General features: G+C 45.2%; 1 protein-coding gene across 1 annotated transcript; it reads right to left on the reverse strand.

Moving 5' to 3' along the window:
• Positions 1–4,688: 4,688 nt before the first annotated feature.
• On the reverse strand, positions 4,689–6,349 carry LOC123176913 (FBD-associated F-box protein At4g10400-like). Its single transcript, XM_044590925.1, has 3 exons — positions 5,460–6,349; positions 5,237–5,371; positions 4,689–5,105 (listed from the first exon to the last, which is right to left on the reverse strand). The coding sequence occupies exons 1-3, from the start codon at positions 6,318–6,320 to the stop codon at positions 4,701–4,703; spliced, it is 1,401 nt and encodes a 466-aa protein (XP_044446860.1). The 5' UTR covers positions 6,321–6,349; the 3' UTR covers positions 4,689–4,700.
• Positions 6,350–16,680: the final 10,331 nt, after the last annotated feature.

The raw sequence follows: 16,680 nt of genomic DNA on the forward strand, positions 1-16,680 counted from the left end.
CGTATGTTGATGGTGCTACGCTCGCTGATGGTGTCTCGTCGTAATTGTCATCCCTTTGCCCCAGCGGCTAGCTGATGTCCTTGCATGGGCGCCTGACCCACACAGTATCTTCACCGTGCATACTGCTTAGTACATAGCACAAATCGGTGCGCCGCAAGCAGGGCACCGAACGGCACACGTGCCACCTGGAAGGCATTGTTGGGTCCCCCCCCCCTCCAAGGTACGTGTGTTTGCCTAGAGATTGGGTTAGAACTCTTCGACAACAATGGTGAACAAAAAAAGGAACTTGAAAAAATGGACATTTGTGTTGTTTGCGGGGTGGAACCCAAGGACACGTCACATGCTCTTTGCAGGTGCGCACGGGCACGAGCCTTGTGGCAATATTTGGCGGAAGAATGGAGCCTCCCAAATGTGAGTGAATTGTGCAACGTGGGACCTGAATGCCTACTACATCTCATCAGTAGGTGTGACGCATGTTCGCCTGCTCATGCGGTGATGACATGTGAGAAATGATATTGTCCATGACAACGGCCCGCTGGTGGAAGCATGCATAAGGTTTTTATCCAGCTACATCGACACGACCCTCTACATGCAGCAACACCCGAAGCTGACCAACGGAGCATGGAGGAGCTCTAACTTGCGTGGGACGCGTGTACCAGGCCACCAAACACGTGGAAGAGACCGGTGACTGGGTGGGCAAAACTGAACGTCGACAACACATATCATCACGCGGACGGCACCGGAGGAGCGGGCATGATCTTTAGTAATTCCAATGGGGCGGCCATCTTCGCTTCGTGCAGGTACTTAAGGGCGTGCACGAGTGTGCTGGATGTGGAGCTAGCTAGCAGCAATCGAGGAAGGAATCGAGCTAACGCTTGAATGGGACATTCTCCCGTTCATGATAGAATTTGATTGTGCCAATGTGCTGGCGGCGATAAAGAACCCTGGCCTGGAACGGTCACCAACGTGGACCTTGGTGGGAGAAATAAAGAGACTGCTCGAGGGGGGCCGTGAATACTCCATATCGCATGTGTGGCGGGAGCAAAACAGGGTGAGCCACGCCCTGGGGAAGATGGGGGTCACTTGGGCCTAGAACTGATGTTTGGCTTAGGAGTACATCAGATGAAATCGGTGAACTTTGTTTGAAAGACTGTAATGACTCACTTTGATCAATGAAAATTATCTTTTCTCAGAAAAAACATGTGATTTGCATATATTCTTTTTTTATTTTACTTATTTTATATTATTCTTTAAAATTAAGTTAGAATTTTGTTATAGCGGGCCAACAAATATTTATTTGGAGGCTATCATCAGGACCACTCGCTTATGTAATGAGATGGATACATAAGATATAATCTTTTATCATATAAGTACATAGGTTTCTACAAATAAATAAACATTTGATGAAACATGTTCACTAATCAACTCCTGTTTAGGGATCAACATGCTTGCTGGGCTACTTGTACGGACACACTAGATCATAAAGGCGTGCATTGCCACGCCGCCCATCCATCTTAACAAAAGAAGTTATAAATAGTTAAGAATATTTAGGTGGGAAAATATCTGAGATAATTTTATTGGTCATTTCTTTTATTTATCTGGATAAATTATCTGTAAGAGATGAAATATTTTGAGATTATCTCATATAAATGTGCATGGGTGCTCTGTATATGTGCAAGCTGCCTTAAACCCTAACTATTCCTAAACATATTCGGTTCTTCTATATATATCATTATTAAGAAATTTATTAAAGACATCACATCTTAAGATTGATATTAACATGGGCAAGCAAATGTTGTTCAATATATTATAACTTTAACTGATCACTTTTGTTGTTTAGTTTAACTGACCTAGTAAAGATGAATTGTATTCATCATAGCTCCAGCTTTGCACCCTTTTTTGCGATGGAAAAGGATTTGTATTAATCAAGCAGCTAGTAAATCTGCCTTACACAGGTTCAATACATCTCCAGGTTCAGATCTCAGCCAAATGGCCGTTCGTGCCTCCCTTCTACCAAAGTTTGCCATATAATGGCTTACATTATTTTGCTCTTGCCTAATGTGCTTGATTAAAAACTCCCATCCAGAACGAAGACTAGTTTTGATCTCTTCAATCAGCATAGCATGTACTGATCTATCTCTACTGACATTTCGGATGAGCTGGGTAGCCTGCAGGCAGTCCAGCTTTGCACATTGCAAGTGACACTGTCATAATTGCATGTTCCCCAATCTTTTGAAGATTTAATAGCATATCAAGGGAAACGTTATGAACGATAGAAATCTATAAAACTTTATGCAAGGCTGGAAATATAAGGGTTAATCATCACGTTACTCTTTATTTGGAGCAGCCCTAGTTGGAGGTTTCATCCAATAGTTGGACCCTGAAGTTTCTTAGTTATTGATGTCAACTTGCTCGGCCAGATCCTGCAGGCTGCAGCATTGCTCATTGTTATGTTATAAAATTCATAGAACGGAGCATGTTGCTCTCAGCCATTGACACATGTTGTGCACCAAATAAAAAGGATAATACTCCCTCCGTTTCTAAATGTAAGACTTTTCAGAGATTTCAATGCGGGCTACATACTGTACATATCACAACGATCAATCACTGGTTGGAACACCAAGGGAGGTAGTTTATGAGGGGAGAGGGGGAGACCTAGATATTTTCAGCTCAATCATTAAGGCACGCCGAGGGTTTCAGGGTGGTCTCATCTAAGAAGGTTTGTTTTAGAGCGTGATCTGTCAGGGATTACTCATCTAGGAAGGTTTGTTTTACAGCGTGATCTGTCGGGGCATATACTTTGTGACATGCATATGTAGTGCTAAGGCTAGGGTGGTGACAACCATGTATGCGTGTAGTTGGTTTGCGATGAAGACATGAGTGTGAAGGTAGTTGAGGAGAGAGCAGAGAGGATTCCACCGGACGAGCCAGTTTTGTTTTTAGGTTGAACAATGACCAGATTTCTAGGGAGGAAGGATCTTTGTTTAACTTCATCTCAAGTTGAGAGTTTTGTTTCCTGAAAGAAACATGCATTAGTTTTAATTGAATAAGTTCAGATAAGACGTCAGTGCATTTTGGCGGGAGGCCACGTACGTTCCAACAGCAAAGTTTGAATTTTGTATTAACCATAGGCAGATAATTGCACCAAATTGAGAGGAAAATGGGTAATGTAAGCAGCAAACTGATCCCTGAGATTGAAATTAAACGAGAGTACCAATTTTTACAGACTAAAGGGATGAAAGCAAATACTGAAACGAGTACTGGGAACGCAGAAGAGCACGGCATGGTCACGTGCAATGGCGCTAGTTGTCTATGGTTGACAACGCAAAAATATCGACTACCTGGATGGGCAGCGACGGATGGCGAAAGGCGCGATTGTCTAATATGCTGCAACTTGGCGATCATGCAGTTTAACTGAAACTGAATCAGTCAAACATATGATGCCAGGAAACAACAAAAGATGAAAAGATCATTAACGAATCAGCCTATTCTCCACATCAAATCATTTGCTGACAAAGGACTGCAAGATATAAAGAAGGAAACAACCAAAAGTATATGCACCACTAATCTGTTCTACGTATCGGCCATACCATATTATTAGAATTTGCAATGATCATCACTCATAAAATGTAAGCTTAAACTGAATAATAAGTACAGTAGCAAGGAAGCTCTGAGTACTCATTTAGTTTAACTGAAAGTGCATCAGCCAAACACATGAGGCAAAACCACAGCGTCAGAAAAGAACCAAATATTAACGAATCAGACTGCACACTAATGTCAGAGCACTGACAAGGAAGCAAGCAAGTATAGAGTGTCATTGAACTACTCAAGTATGTATTGCCACATTTGGCCACTTCAGAGCATCATCTACTCAAGTATTTTGTGAACACCGAGCAAGCTGAAAAAAAGGCTAATCAAGCTGCCTGCTCTCAGAGTTCAGAAAACATCCTCACTCACAGTAGCTGGCCTAGTTGCCATGGTGACAGTTCAACTCATGTAAATGTGACAGTATAACATTTTCCCCTTTTCACAATTTGTGTCAGAATGAGCTCAGGAAACCATTAAAAACAGATAAGTGTAGCTTTTAATGGCACCTAAATGTACACAGAAGAAACAGCATGTAAAGTTTACATACTTTTCTTTATGGCAATAGAATAAGTAGCGACAAGTGCAAGAAAACGAATTTCAATTGTGTGAAATAAATGATTCTGTACACAGAAGATACATTCTTGCCTAAACAAGCAGAGACAGGGTTGCACATTTTATGCTTGTGTGTTGCAATTTCAAATAGTGATCATACCTGCTGACAAAGTTGTAATAAATTGCATCCAAAGATATAAACTTTGTACTACATATTTCTAGACAAAAATTACAAGGATGTGTTCTTTATTAAAGCAAGAGTAGATACACAGATAAATTAGCTGCAGCCAGCAGGTGCTCCCACTAACGATACGACATAGAATAGGAGAGAAACAACGAGTATCAACAAAACAGAAGACCAAAAACTAGCAACATTCTAGGTCAGGCACCACCTCCTCAGTCCTGTTTTCCCCCACAGTGAGTTACAAAGCACTGCATTGTTAAATCGAGTAGAAGACCATTTTGCAGAGTTTAACAAGAACCATTAGACTGAAGAACAAGGGAGCCACATAATACCATTGCTTTGGACAGAGGGTGACGCCATCATCAAAAAAGGCTAACTATATATATCTAACACACTTGTAACATCCACACGAGGACTTGTCAAAGGGATCAGCCAATGACAAATCATGGGTATGCCCATGGTTTGCTGGGATCGCCTTTCCATCCCTTTTCAGTTCAATTCGAGCATTTTGAGAAGCTCTGTTATCCAACTGAAGTGGCCTATGTTGATCACGCATCCATTTGTCACACATACTTCTGTAACTGCCGTCGTGAAGAACTCCGATTTCCATTTCCTCCAGCACTTTGGCATTCAAAATAAAGAAGTTTGCAAAGTCGACTGCTGGACTCTTGTCGGCATTGTAATTCTTCAACACCACTTTTTTTAGATGGAGTTCAAGGCATTCAATTCGCTCGAGCGGGTCAAATTTCAGCACGTTATTCATAGCATTTTGGGGATGCGACTGGAAATAGCAAAAAATAAACGATATAACGTCAGGTGATAACAAATTAGCAACAAAATACTAGTTCACTAGATCACAAGTCTGAACCACTTTTGAATTTGACATTTGTAGCAACAGATATGAGTACTCACTATGACATGGAGCTTCTCCAAGCAGGGGAAGCACTTGAGAAAATCAATAACTGCATCCAGATTAGGGCCAATTGAGTCAAGAGCCAAAATCTTCAACGTGTACATCTTGGTTGTCAAGCTGACAGCAAACATTTTCTGGAGAAAAAACAAAACAAGTGTGTGATATATAAGAAATCATAGACTGCATATAGCATGTTGAATGCATGATTGTGCTGGCTGCTACCTGAAAGACTGTGGTTCCAAATTGGAGTGTGGATATGCCTTCCGACAAAAACCCCAATATCTGCAGTTTAGGAGCCCGGATCACTCGTATAGTCGCCGGACCATCATCTGGATAAACTGGTAGCAATCTATCTAGGCAAGGAGCATCCTCGATGACCAGCTCCCGGAAAGTGGTGACACCTTGCGTGCGAGGAGCATAGAAGCCGATGCTCCTGAGGGTCGGCGACCTGATGCAAAGGCGACCAAAGCCCATGTTGTGCAGCGAGACGCTTTGCAGAACGCGGCAGCCGGAGATGACGCTCTGCAGAGAGCCCTCCGAGATGCCGACATCGTATAGGATGAGCTGCTTGAGGTGCGGGAAGCTCGGCGGCCGGGCCAGGTCAGGGAATCGGCAGCCGCCGAGGCTGAGCACGCGCAGCGTCGGCGCGAAGCGGACCAGGGCGTGCTGCGGAAGCGGGTAGTGGTTATTACACAGGTTGGTGGCCTCGAGCTGGTGGAGGCCGGCGAGGGTCCCGGAGCGGAACCAGCCGTCGACCTCGTCGAGGCTCTCGGGGAGGAACATGAGCTGGATCGAGAAGCGGCGGGCCGGGCCGGGGTGATCGGCGAGGATCCTGGAGACCAGCGCGGCGCGCGAGTCCTTTTCGGAGAGGTGGTAGTCGGCGATGAGGTTGAGCGGCGCCATGGAGGAGCGCCAGAGTGGGCGCCAGCGGCGGGAGACGGCCTGCGTGCGCGCGCCGTCCTTGGTGGGGAGGAGCGAGACGACGGTGCCGAGCAGCTCGTCCGGGAGGCGGCTGATGAGGTCGAGGTGGGGATCGAGATCTTCGGCGCCGTCGCCTGGTGGCCCCTGTCGGTCGTCCTCCATGGCCGGCTGTCGGCGCGCGCGAGGGTTTCGGGGCCGAGGACTGTGGGGAATAGACTCGGATCGTCTTCGGGAGAGACGGAGGGCGTAAACGGACGGCAAGATGTGGCCCAGCACCGGCCCACTCCTCTCCTCCTTTCGCGCAAGGGGGACGATCGCCTTACCATGGCCCAGTGGCGTCGGCCCGTACGAGAATGCGGCCTTTTTTGCACTCTCTTGATCTTGTTTTTTCTTTCTTTTTCTACCTAGCACTCCAAGACGAGGGCTCCGAATCAGTTGCCAAATTCAGTTTCCAGCATTTTGGCACCGATGCCCTACATTGCCCAGCCGGTGCCGCAAAAGAAATTCTGGGCATCGAAGCAAGTAGGTGCTTCGATCCCAAATTCTTCAAAACAGGCACAAAGCACCTGGCAGCTAGATCAATTGGACTTTTTTATCAATTGTTTTGTACCGAGCAGTGCCTTCCACTGTGAAGTTGGTGACATTACTTTTTCTTTAGGCACCAGTGGTGATGTGGCATGTTTTTGATCAATATGGAACCGGTAACATAGGGGAAGGACTTATGTGTCAGAATCCCACGGGGTGCTCACGTGACGCTCGCTTCAGTCGATAGACTCGATCCTTCAACATACTCGATCGATAGTTCGGTCGTTCATTCAGCCTTTAACCTTTGACCTTTAACCACTTATCGATGACTCCGTTAACTGTTCTGAAGAAACTTCCAGAATTTCAAAAGTCCACGGGTTTCAAAAACATCACAAACATACAAAAGTTTGAAAATTCAAATAAAAAGTTCATCAATATGAAAAAAGTTCATGTATTCAAAAAGTTCACTAATTCAAAAAAAGTTACACAAAAAATGGAAAAAATTTGGAAGTCCATGTAACTTGGAAAAAATTCACAAATTTGAGAAAAGTTCACGAGACTTAGAAAAGTTTATAATTTGAAAATTGTTCACAACAATAAAAAATAATGAATTTTTTAAAAAAAATATCAAAAATACTGTAATTTGGAAAGAAAAAATCATGAAATTTTAAAAATGATCAAGAATTTGAGAAAATTTCACGCATTTCCAAAATATTTTGGATATGAAAAAAGTTCACACATTTGGAAAAATGGAAATAGAAATAAAAAAAGTGAAAAATAAAAAACAAAAACAAAAAGAAGAAACAAGAAAAAGGGAATGAAAAAAGTTCGTGAATTAAAAAAACTAGAAAACAGATCAAAAAAGTAACAAAAATAAAAAGGGAAGATGAAAAAGGAAAACCCAAGGAAAACACAAAGGAAAAAACTGAAAACACCGGGCCAAAAACTTGTAAAACTTTCTAAGAACGAGGCTCGAAAGAGCAAAACCGAGCAAAAAGTTATGAAATCTTATGGAAAACGAGAGCGTGCGAGACCTTTATATAGGTCAGCCCATACGAGACGTTCCATTGGCGTCGTGTACAATTAATTCATTATTTGGCGGATCCCGTGGCAGCCTCTACCTGGCGCGCTGCTTTAGGCGAGCCTTGGCGACGACGGCGTTGCCGGACGCATCCCCACCGGTGGCGGCGGCCTGTGGCGGCACAAGCGGACCAGCTGCTTCGGCTTGGTGCCACTGTCGGCGGGAACCACGGCAGGGACCGCTATGGGTTCGACGGGAGGAGTAGTGAGGCCGGCTAGCGAATCGGCGGCGTGTGGGATGTGGACGGGGGGCGGAAAACTTCTGCGGGGGCGGCTGGGTCTGCGCGTGGCCGAGTTTAGTTTTTGTGGCAGCTGCATGGTTGCTGAGAATATGCAGCAACGGGAGCATTTTTTGGGCATCATGGAAAAGAACTGAAAGATCCAGCTGATGGCTGGCTTGTAACTTGTAAGAGATACATGCAATCGAGAGACAAATAGTTTCATTCTTTTGATACAAGGAGAGAAACAAGAAATCAGGAGAGAGATAATTTCCTCTTTTTGGAGGGATACAAAGATAATTATGAGGATGTAGAAGAAATGCACCTTACATTGTGGAATTTTATCAAAAAACAAATACACCTTATATAAAGGAACGAAGGGAGTATTTGATTGATAAGCAGGGAGCAGGTGGGAAAAACACATGATGGAGCCCTGATCCAAGGATCAGGGACAAAAGACTAAAGAAAAAAGATACATGCAGTTTCTGCTAGTGGAGATAACTGCAGAAAACACACTCAAAACGTTGAACTGACTACTCCCTACTGTCCCCCATGGGGTGCTCAATACAGATCGCTCCAGCTTGCCTCCAGAGCTCAACACCTCTCTTAATAGCAACTAGTATATCTTCATGGCTGGCGACAGCAGTTCTAAAAGTGCATGCGTTTCTCTGCTTCCAAATTTCCCAGAGTATGATCAAGATCATAGTCCGGATCCCTTCCCTATGTTCAGGTTTGGTGGTCTCGATCATCTCTGTCACAATCTCCGTTGTGATTTTCTTTGTATTCCATCTGGCCGGTTCAAGGGCCTCGCATCCAACCCAAGCCGATGTTGCTCGCCATATAGCAAGGGAACCCAAGCCGATGTTACATTCCCAGAACAAGTAAGCCGAACTCTCCAAGTTTCTGAAACAGAAATGGCAGAAGTAGTTGTTGGGCCATCCCCTCCTTTGAAGGCGGTCATTGCACCATAGCCTGTTCCTGTGATGCAGTCAGGCGAAAATCTTGATGTGCCCTGGCGCCCATGCTTTCCAGAAGATGTGCCTGTAGTCCGACAAGCTGAGGCCCTGAAACTGTATCTTGTATGCAGATGTTGTGGAGTACTGCCCCATGGACTGGTGTTTTTGCCCGTAGGCGCCTAAACGACAGTTTTTATAACACAAAGGTGTTTTTTCATGACCGCGGTGGTGCTTTTCATCACCTGTTGGAGATGCTCTGACTGCTCGACGTTGCCAAACAGGGGCAACAAGCCAACAATGACACTCCACACCGGTGCGGTGTTGGCAAGGAAGGAATCGCAGGTGGACATATGATCGATTGACCGATCGTTTGCTTGAGCCTTGCACGCACCATTTTCGTTTCGGACGATTCCAGATCAATTCGCAGGCATGCATGCGCCGATCGAGCGCAGTTGGTTATGAGCCGTCGGTGAGTTGCGTGCCGCCGGAGAAAACAAGGACATGCGTACAAACGACGTAGTACGTGCAACTCACTGATGCTGATCAAGTGATAGAGCTGGAAAAACGTACGTACTCCGGCTCAAGATCATCAAGAGCTGGAAAAACGTACGTACTCCGGCTCAGATATCATCAAGAGCTGGAAAAACGTTCCGCCAGAACAGTTCCTTGGCGTAGCAGCAACGTGCACATGCATGCATGTTCGTTCATGGCAAATTGGCAATCGCACGTACGGTGGAGCGGACCGGAGCTCCTGCTGGCACAGTTCCTTGGCGTAGCAACAACGTGCATGCATGTTCGTTCATGGCAGTGGCACGTACGTACGGTGGAGCGGACCGGAGTTCCTGCAGGCAGGCACCGACTGACCATCTTCCCGGTCGAGGAGCTTCTGTCGTCCACGCTTCAACTTGTCAGATTCATGTTGTGTCAGAAGAGATATCGGCCTTTATCATTTTTCCGGAGAAAAGGGATCAAGAAAGGACTGGACGGGATCGGGCTGATCTGAGGCCAGCCAAGCAGCGCCGTTCATTGAGAAAGCGTCTGTGATCTTTTGCCGGAACCAAGTCGACGGTCACTCGACGGCACCGCTCTTGGATCGCTCAGGGCCTCCCACTTTCGGTGGATCTCCCAACAGTGCTACTCTTGGCCGAAAATGCGACCAAGTGCGCGCAGCGGTAGAAACTAAGGCCTAGCGAAAGGACGAGGAGAGCGACGAGACGTCGCATTGTATAGATGGCTTGGGAAGAGGCGGCTAAGAAAAAGCATGCAGGGACGCGATGTTTCTCAGCCCCAGCTCAAATCTCAGGTGAACAGTAAATTCGAAAAAAATGGAAAATAAATCAGAAATTTCTGATTTTTTTATAGAAAACATTAGCAAATTTTATGGACGCTTGCAAAATTTCATCATGAAACAACATTTGTGGAAATCGCGGCAAAAAAAAACAATCCTCCAAAAGTGCTGTTTTCAAAAGCATTTTGGAGTGATGATTGTGTTATTTTTGCCACGACTTTCATGAATGTTCTTTTATGAGGAAATTTTGCAAGCATGCAGAAAAATTGTCAATGTTTGCCACCCAAAAAAAATTGGAATCTTTTGAATATGTTTTTTAATTTACTGTTCATCCCAAGGTCATTTGAGCTGGGGAGTAGAATAGGACTTTCGGTTTGCGAAGATCTGTTTATATTTGACAAAACTTATATATGTACTGGTTTCTTTGACACCCTATATATGCATAAGTTCTCTATATGGGTAAATGTAAAAAATGTCATCCGAGAATTGAGAATCACTCCCGCATCTATTAATTAAGGAGAAAAGAGTTATTCGTTTTTTTGTGGAAAACTAGATGAAAACCATCACAAACTTTGTCAGGAAAGACAACCAAGCCACAACCCATGATGCAAACGGACTACTCCAAATTATGAGGCCACACGACACATCGATAGACAGACAAACGCCCCCAACACGCTACCCCTATAACCCGCCTGCGCATGAGACTCGACTTCGCAAGTGAGCCCACACAAACTGGTGGTAACTCGAGAAACAAACATCGGCAAAGGCAACGGACACAAGCATAACACGACGACGGGCCAAATACGAATTGTCATCTATCAAAAAACTGCGGACACCTTTCTTATATTGTCGCCTTCTTGCTGTTGCACTTGTCTGATTTCTACTTCTAAATGATGCCAGGAGGGCTACCACCACCTCTCTTCTTATCCTTGATGGCCTTGTCCTTCACGAGACAATCGATCATCTTGCTAGATCCAGGGTGTTAGTTTGCCATACGTGCGATAGAATTCCCACTCGTCATTTGGGATGATAGCATGTTGGATGCTTAAAAATAGAACTCATTTGGGATGACCGGACAAGGGTACAGCGATTAAGTTCCTGCTGTGTGAACCATCTATAGCTCAGTTGATTAGGTTCCTTCCTGTGCAATTTGTCGGCTTAGATTCTAATCCTAGACTTGACAGAAGTGTTTGTTCCTAGATTTTGTGGCAGAGGTATGGCCTGACAAAGATTGGAAGATCGGGTGGGAAAATAAAGATTAAATTTGTTTACTTAGTTGTTGTTTTTTCAGATCTTTGTTATCCTTTTAATTGCACACAACATTTTTTTGGAATACTAGTAATACTTCTAGTACAAAAGATGTAGTTCTTTTCCTGAGGAAGTACTACTGTGCAAGAAACTTAAATATGTTTGCTTGGATGGGCACCCACGACTACAGGTGACTGTTGTGACCTAAGTCTCGAGATTTATTGGATTAGTCTCTCAGAGGTGCTCATATAGGATGTTTGTACGTTAGTTCATAATGCGATAGTGTATGCGTGTGTGTAAATATTTATGTGCGTCTGTAACTTGTTTTTTAGTGAGGGAAAAAATACCCTTCATGAAAGAACATCATTTTCCGTTAGAAACAACAACAACAACAACAACAACAACAACAACAACAACAGATTCGCAAAACAAAAATAAAACAATAACAACAACAACAAGACCTATTTTACGGCTCTAGACAAGGCTCGAAACCTAAAACTCTTGCTCTCAGCGTTTGAGCAAATGTCGGGTCTCAAAATTAACTTCCATAAAAGTGAACTTTTCTGCTTTGGAGAAGCTGTTGAGGCGGCTGCCGATTATGCTGACCTCTTTGGTTGCGCACATGGCCAATTCCTGATTAAATATTTGGGAATACCGATCCACTATCGGCGTCTCACCATTGCGGAGTGGAAGCATGTAGAGGAGCGTCTAGAGAAACGATTGAGCAGTTGGAAAGGCAAGCTGCTCTCAGTTGGAGGACGGCTGGTTTTGATTAACTCCGTTCTCACAAATATGGTTCTCTATATGCTTTCTTTCTTCCAACTCCCAAAAGGGGTCCTGCAAAGATTGGATTATTTTAGATCCAGATTTTTTTGGCAAGGAGATGGAGAAAAGAAAAAATATCGGTTGGCCAAATGGAGCATGGTTTGTAGGCCAAAAGACCAAGGCGGCCTTGGAATTCATGACCTACAGGCCAAGAATGAGGCCTTGCTCAGTAAATGGTTGTTCAAACTTCTTACTGAGGATGGTGTTTGGCAAACCATGTTGCGCAACAAGTATCTAGGCCAAAAGGCGGTGTCTCAGGCATATTGGAAACCTGGTGACTCGCACTTCTGGGCTGGCCTAATGGCGGCAAAGAAACATCTCTTTCGCTTTGGGTCTTTCGTGATAAAAGACGGGTCGGAGATTCGATTCTGGGAAGACATCTGGCTAGGCAATGCCAGTCTCAGAGAACAATATCCAGCCTTATATAACATTGCTCGCGATAAGAACAACACTATTGGCACGTGCTCAGTTCATCCCCGCCGAACATTTCGTTTAGGCGGGATTTGATTGGCCCCAGACTTCTGTCATGGCATAATCTTTTGTCCCGGTTGGATTCGATTAACCTGACACAAGGTCGGGATGTGTTTCGCTGGAACCTTACTACATCAGGGTCTTTTACAGTAGACTCTATGTACCGTGCGCTCACACATTCTGAGGTGCCAGTGAGTAATAACAAAAAAATTGGAAGTCCAAGATTCCACTAAAAGTGAAAATTTTCATGTGGTATCTTCGTAAGGGAGTTGTGTTGACCAAAAACAACCTCGCACGACGCAACTGGCCAGGGAGTAAGAAGTGTTGTTTTTGTACTCATGATGAGACAATCAAACACCTCTTTTTCTAATGCAAGTTTGCACGTTCTACGTGGTCAATCATCCAAATAGCGTCAAATTTATATCCGCCCACAAGTGTTGCCAATATATTTGGTCACTGGTTGGACAGTATTCCAAATAGGTTTAAAGCGCTTATAAGGGTGGGAGCGTACGCCTTAATTTGGTCGCTCTGGCTATGTAGAAACGATTTGGTTTTTAATGGAAAAAATGCTTCTCCTTTGCAGGTTATTTTCCGTTGTACGCAATCGCTTCATACGTGGTTTATGCTACAATGATCGGAGCACCAATCGCTGTTCAAGGCGGTGTGTACGCGGTTGAAGCAGGTGGCTACGGAGGTTTTTCCAAACATGGGTGGCAGCATAACCTCCGGATCGATCCACCACCACCTTCGACATAGGCATAGTGTCGGTCTATAGGACTTTACTGTTGCCAATATGTCGGTTTATATTTCATGTTTTTTGTCAGACTTTTGGATTTGGCTGTGTGCATCCCAGTTATGCAGAGGCCGGGTGTTACTCATAATGTTTTGTATCCCCTTGATGCTACATTCTGAGATAATAAAATCGCCCTTTATCGAAAAAAAACCTAATTTACGAGAAACACAAGAGGATTAGCTACAAGTTGACTTCTCTGTCTTCCATCCTCCAATAAAAAGAGGAAACAACGTTTGTTTTCTGTAACACCACATCCGCGCTCGTTGCATAGATAAATCGTCGGTGTGTGACACGGTCAACATTATCTTTTAGCAATCGTCGGTGTGCGACAAGATAATCCAAGAAGATGCAGGGAGGGATAATTTTTCTGCCCGCCTTATCTGCCCAACAAAGCACAACAATATTTACATAAGTTGGTCAATTGTTGGATCTGTCCACAAGTTGCTGCGCGCATGCATGCTTCTTCCTTGTGCTAACCGTGGGGTTAATTTCACGGAAGAGCCTGTGCCATTTGGCAGCGGAAAGATTAATTAATCAAACAAAATGCACGCAGTTGCTGCAACCTCGCTTATTTTTTTTTTTTGGTTGCTCTGGATCGTGCGTAGGGCATTCCACTTTGGCGTCGCACCAGCGGCCTGGGCCGGAAACACGACAAGTGCCCAGGCGCCGCAGAAGATGGGCTGGAAGCTAGCGTTGCTGTCGTACGTACACCGTCGATGGCTACGTGGTGCATCGATGATGAGCGGAAAACAACAGCCGAACAAGTGGACGGCGAGGAGGGCAACGCGACGGATTTGCTTTGATCGTGACCGGCCTGTCGATGGGGGTAAAATGGGAAGAGATGCTCTTTATTCACGTGATGTGATAGGCATGTGTACGAGCCATCCTACGGTGCAGAATTCAGATGTGGTACTGGTACTTTTTATTTAGGGGAGATGAGGTACTGGTACTTTGAGTCGAAGCATTCTTCTACTTTTTTTTCTTTTTTTTTGGGTGGAGTCGAAGCATTCGGATAAATAATCCGAATTTCTTTGGTTTCAAAAAAAATAAAAATTCTTTGCGTGGCGAGCATTCAGATAATCAATGCTATTGTGTTTTCTTCGAAGGGGACAAAGTATATTCCACTCTGATTCGCAGCTTGTATATCATATTTGTATACTAGTTGGAGGGGCGTGCACGGGTATTTGAATATCAGCTCCTACAAGTTGACTCTCGCCTAGCCTTTATCCAATGCGAGAGAGCGTCCGGCTTCTATAACATGGTGCTTGTATTTTTCTACCACTAGTATATTGGCTGCTACTCCTGCATAGTTAACGCTGATTCTTTGGTTCATCCGGAAAATTTATAAAAACAAGTGTGGATTCATTTGGTGTGCGAATGTGCGATAAAGATATTGAGGAGGGAGCACGCATGATTTGGCCACCTTATCTTCTATCTGCTCAAACAAAGTACGCCCACTAACTAGTAGTATAATAATATAATAACACAAAAAAAAAATCGAGTCTAATCCATCAGCTGGTCAATTATTCGATGCCTTGCTTGTCCTCTCTGCCTTCCTTTCCTCCCCGTCCCCGGGTTCACACCGCGATGGCCGACCGTCACTCACCGCAGATTCTCGGACGTGCTATCTGTGCCTGCCGGATGAGCACGACGGGGTAGCCTTCTGGCGTGCACGCGAGCGACGGGGTGCGCGGAGCAGAAAGCCCGCCCCAAGCAGCAACGTATCTCCATCTCACTCCGCGCACACGCCATCGTGCCTCCTCATCCTCGCTTGAAAGTTGAAACGGTGCGGCTGCAGGTCCCTGGCGGGTGGGGCCGGCAGCCCACCTGGGGCCAGGAGCGACTCGCGTCTGGCTCGGACGAGGAGGCTCCCACTTCCACGAGCTGCTCATGTGCACGCCATATCTACGAGCTGCTCGGATGCAAGCCACATCAATCATCCATCACCGTGACTCCGTGAGATAGTGATTGATTGTGCACATTGCTCTCTCATTCCATTTTCCCATTTTTGCTATCACGTTCCCACGAACGAATGCGAAAGTCGTGGAGGCTAATGGTTGCGTCAAGGAGACGGCCGGGCCTTGAGAAAATGCGTACATCCGGTTGTACGTATCTCTACAAACTGCGTGGCCATGGTGCGCCATGAGCCTAACTCGATGCCGCGCTTATGTTTTACAACGGTGGGTTAATTAAATTGTCTTAACCGGGACCAACAAGTCATTAGATGTCACGAGAGGACGCCATCGACGACAATTTGAAACATCGAGAGGTCAACCTAGAGAAAATAGATGAAAGGAAATACAAGTAGCCCCTTCGGTGTTGATGCCTAAAGCGATTGTCGCGTGATCTTTGTCAGTTAGACCACAACACCGTCGTGTGCCGAGATGGAAGCAACATTCTCGTCGACTCCTCCTACAAATCAACATATAGCATCTTGCGAAACCAACGCCTGCGCTTCCGACGGACACAGAAGCAACTCCGCCGCGAGGCAAAGGGCACAAGGGCATTAAAGAAAAAACCTAACAAACTAGGCCAAGGCTTTCCAATAATACGTACAGTATTGATGCCTCCTCACCCCTTAACCCTGGTCGAAACTGGCGAAATCGACCGGGAAATATGAGGAGGGGCATGGCATTTTTCTCATGGGTGAGAGTCACTTCATGGTTCTTGATAGGAATAATCACTTGACTTTGTGTGGATAAACCTATCACCGACCACTACACATCCTCCTACTATCGGTCCAGGTGAACCATGGAAACCAGCAAACCAACAATATATAAAGCAGAGTAGATGCAACTTCCAACATATAGTAGTACCGATCTATGCCGAAGGCAATGGTCCTTGCAAAAGGAATTATGGAACCAAATTACTTACTTGGACGCAAAGCAACCCAGCAGGCGAATTCCTTCGCCGTTGCCGTCCCTGTCACAGGGCAATTCAGAATTGGGAATTCAGAGATCACCTGCAACAAGCTTCAAAATAAAATAAAATAAAAGAGATCACCCGCAACAAGAAAGTCTCACCGCACGCCACGTATCCCCCTCCTCGGTGCTCGCCTCCCTCACGCACGCACCACTTCCCGGGGTAAAGCTAGCGGTTTCGCTTTCGCGTCCCTATC

Source organism: Triticum aestivum, chromosome 1D (genome assembly GCF_018294505.1).
Source record: "Triticum aestivum cultivar Chinese Spring chromosome 1D, IWGSC CS RefSeq v2.1, whole genome shotgun sequence".
NCBI classification, from domain to species: Eukaryota; Viridiplantae; Streptophyta; class Magnoliopsida; order Poales; family Poaceae; genus Triticum; species Triticum aestivum.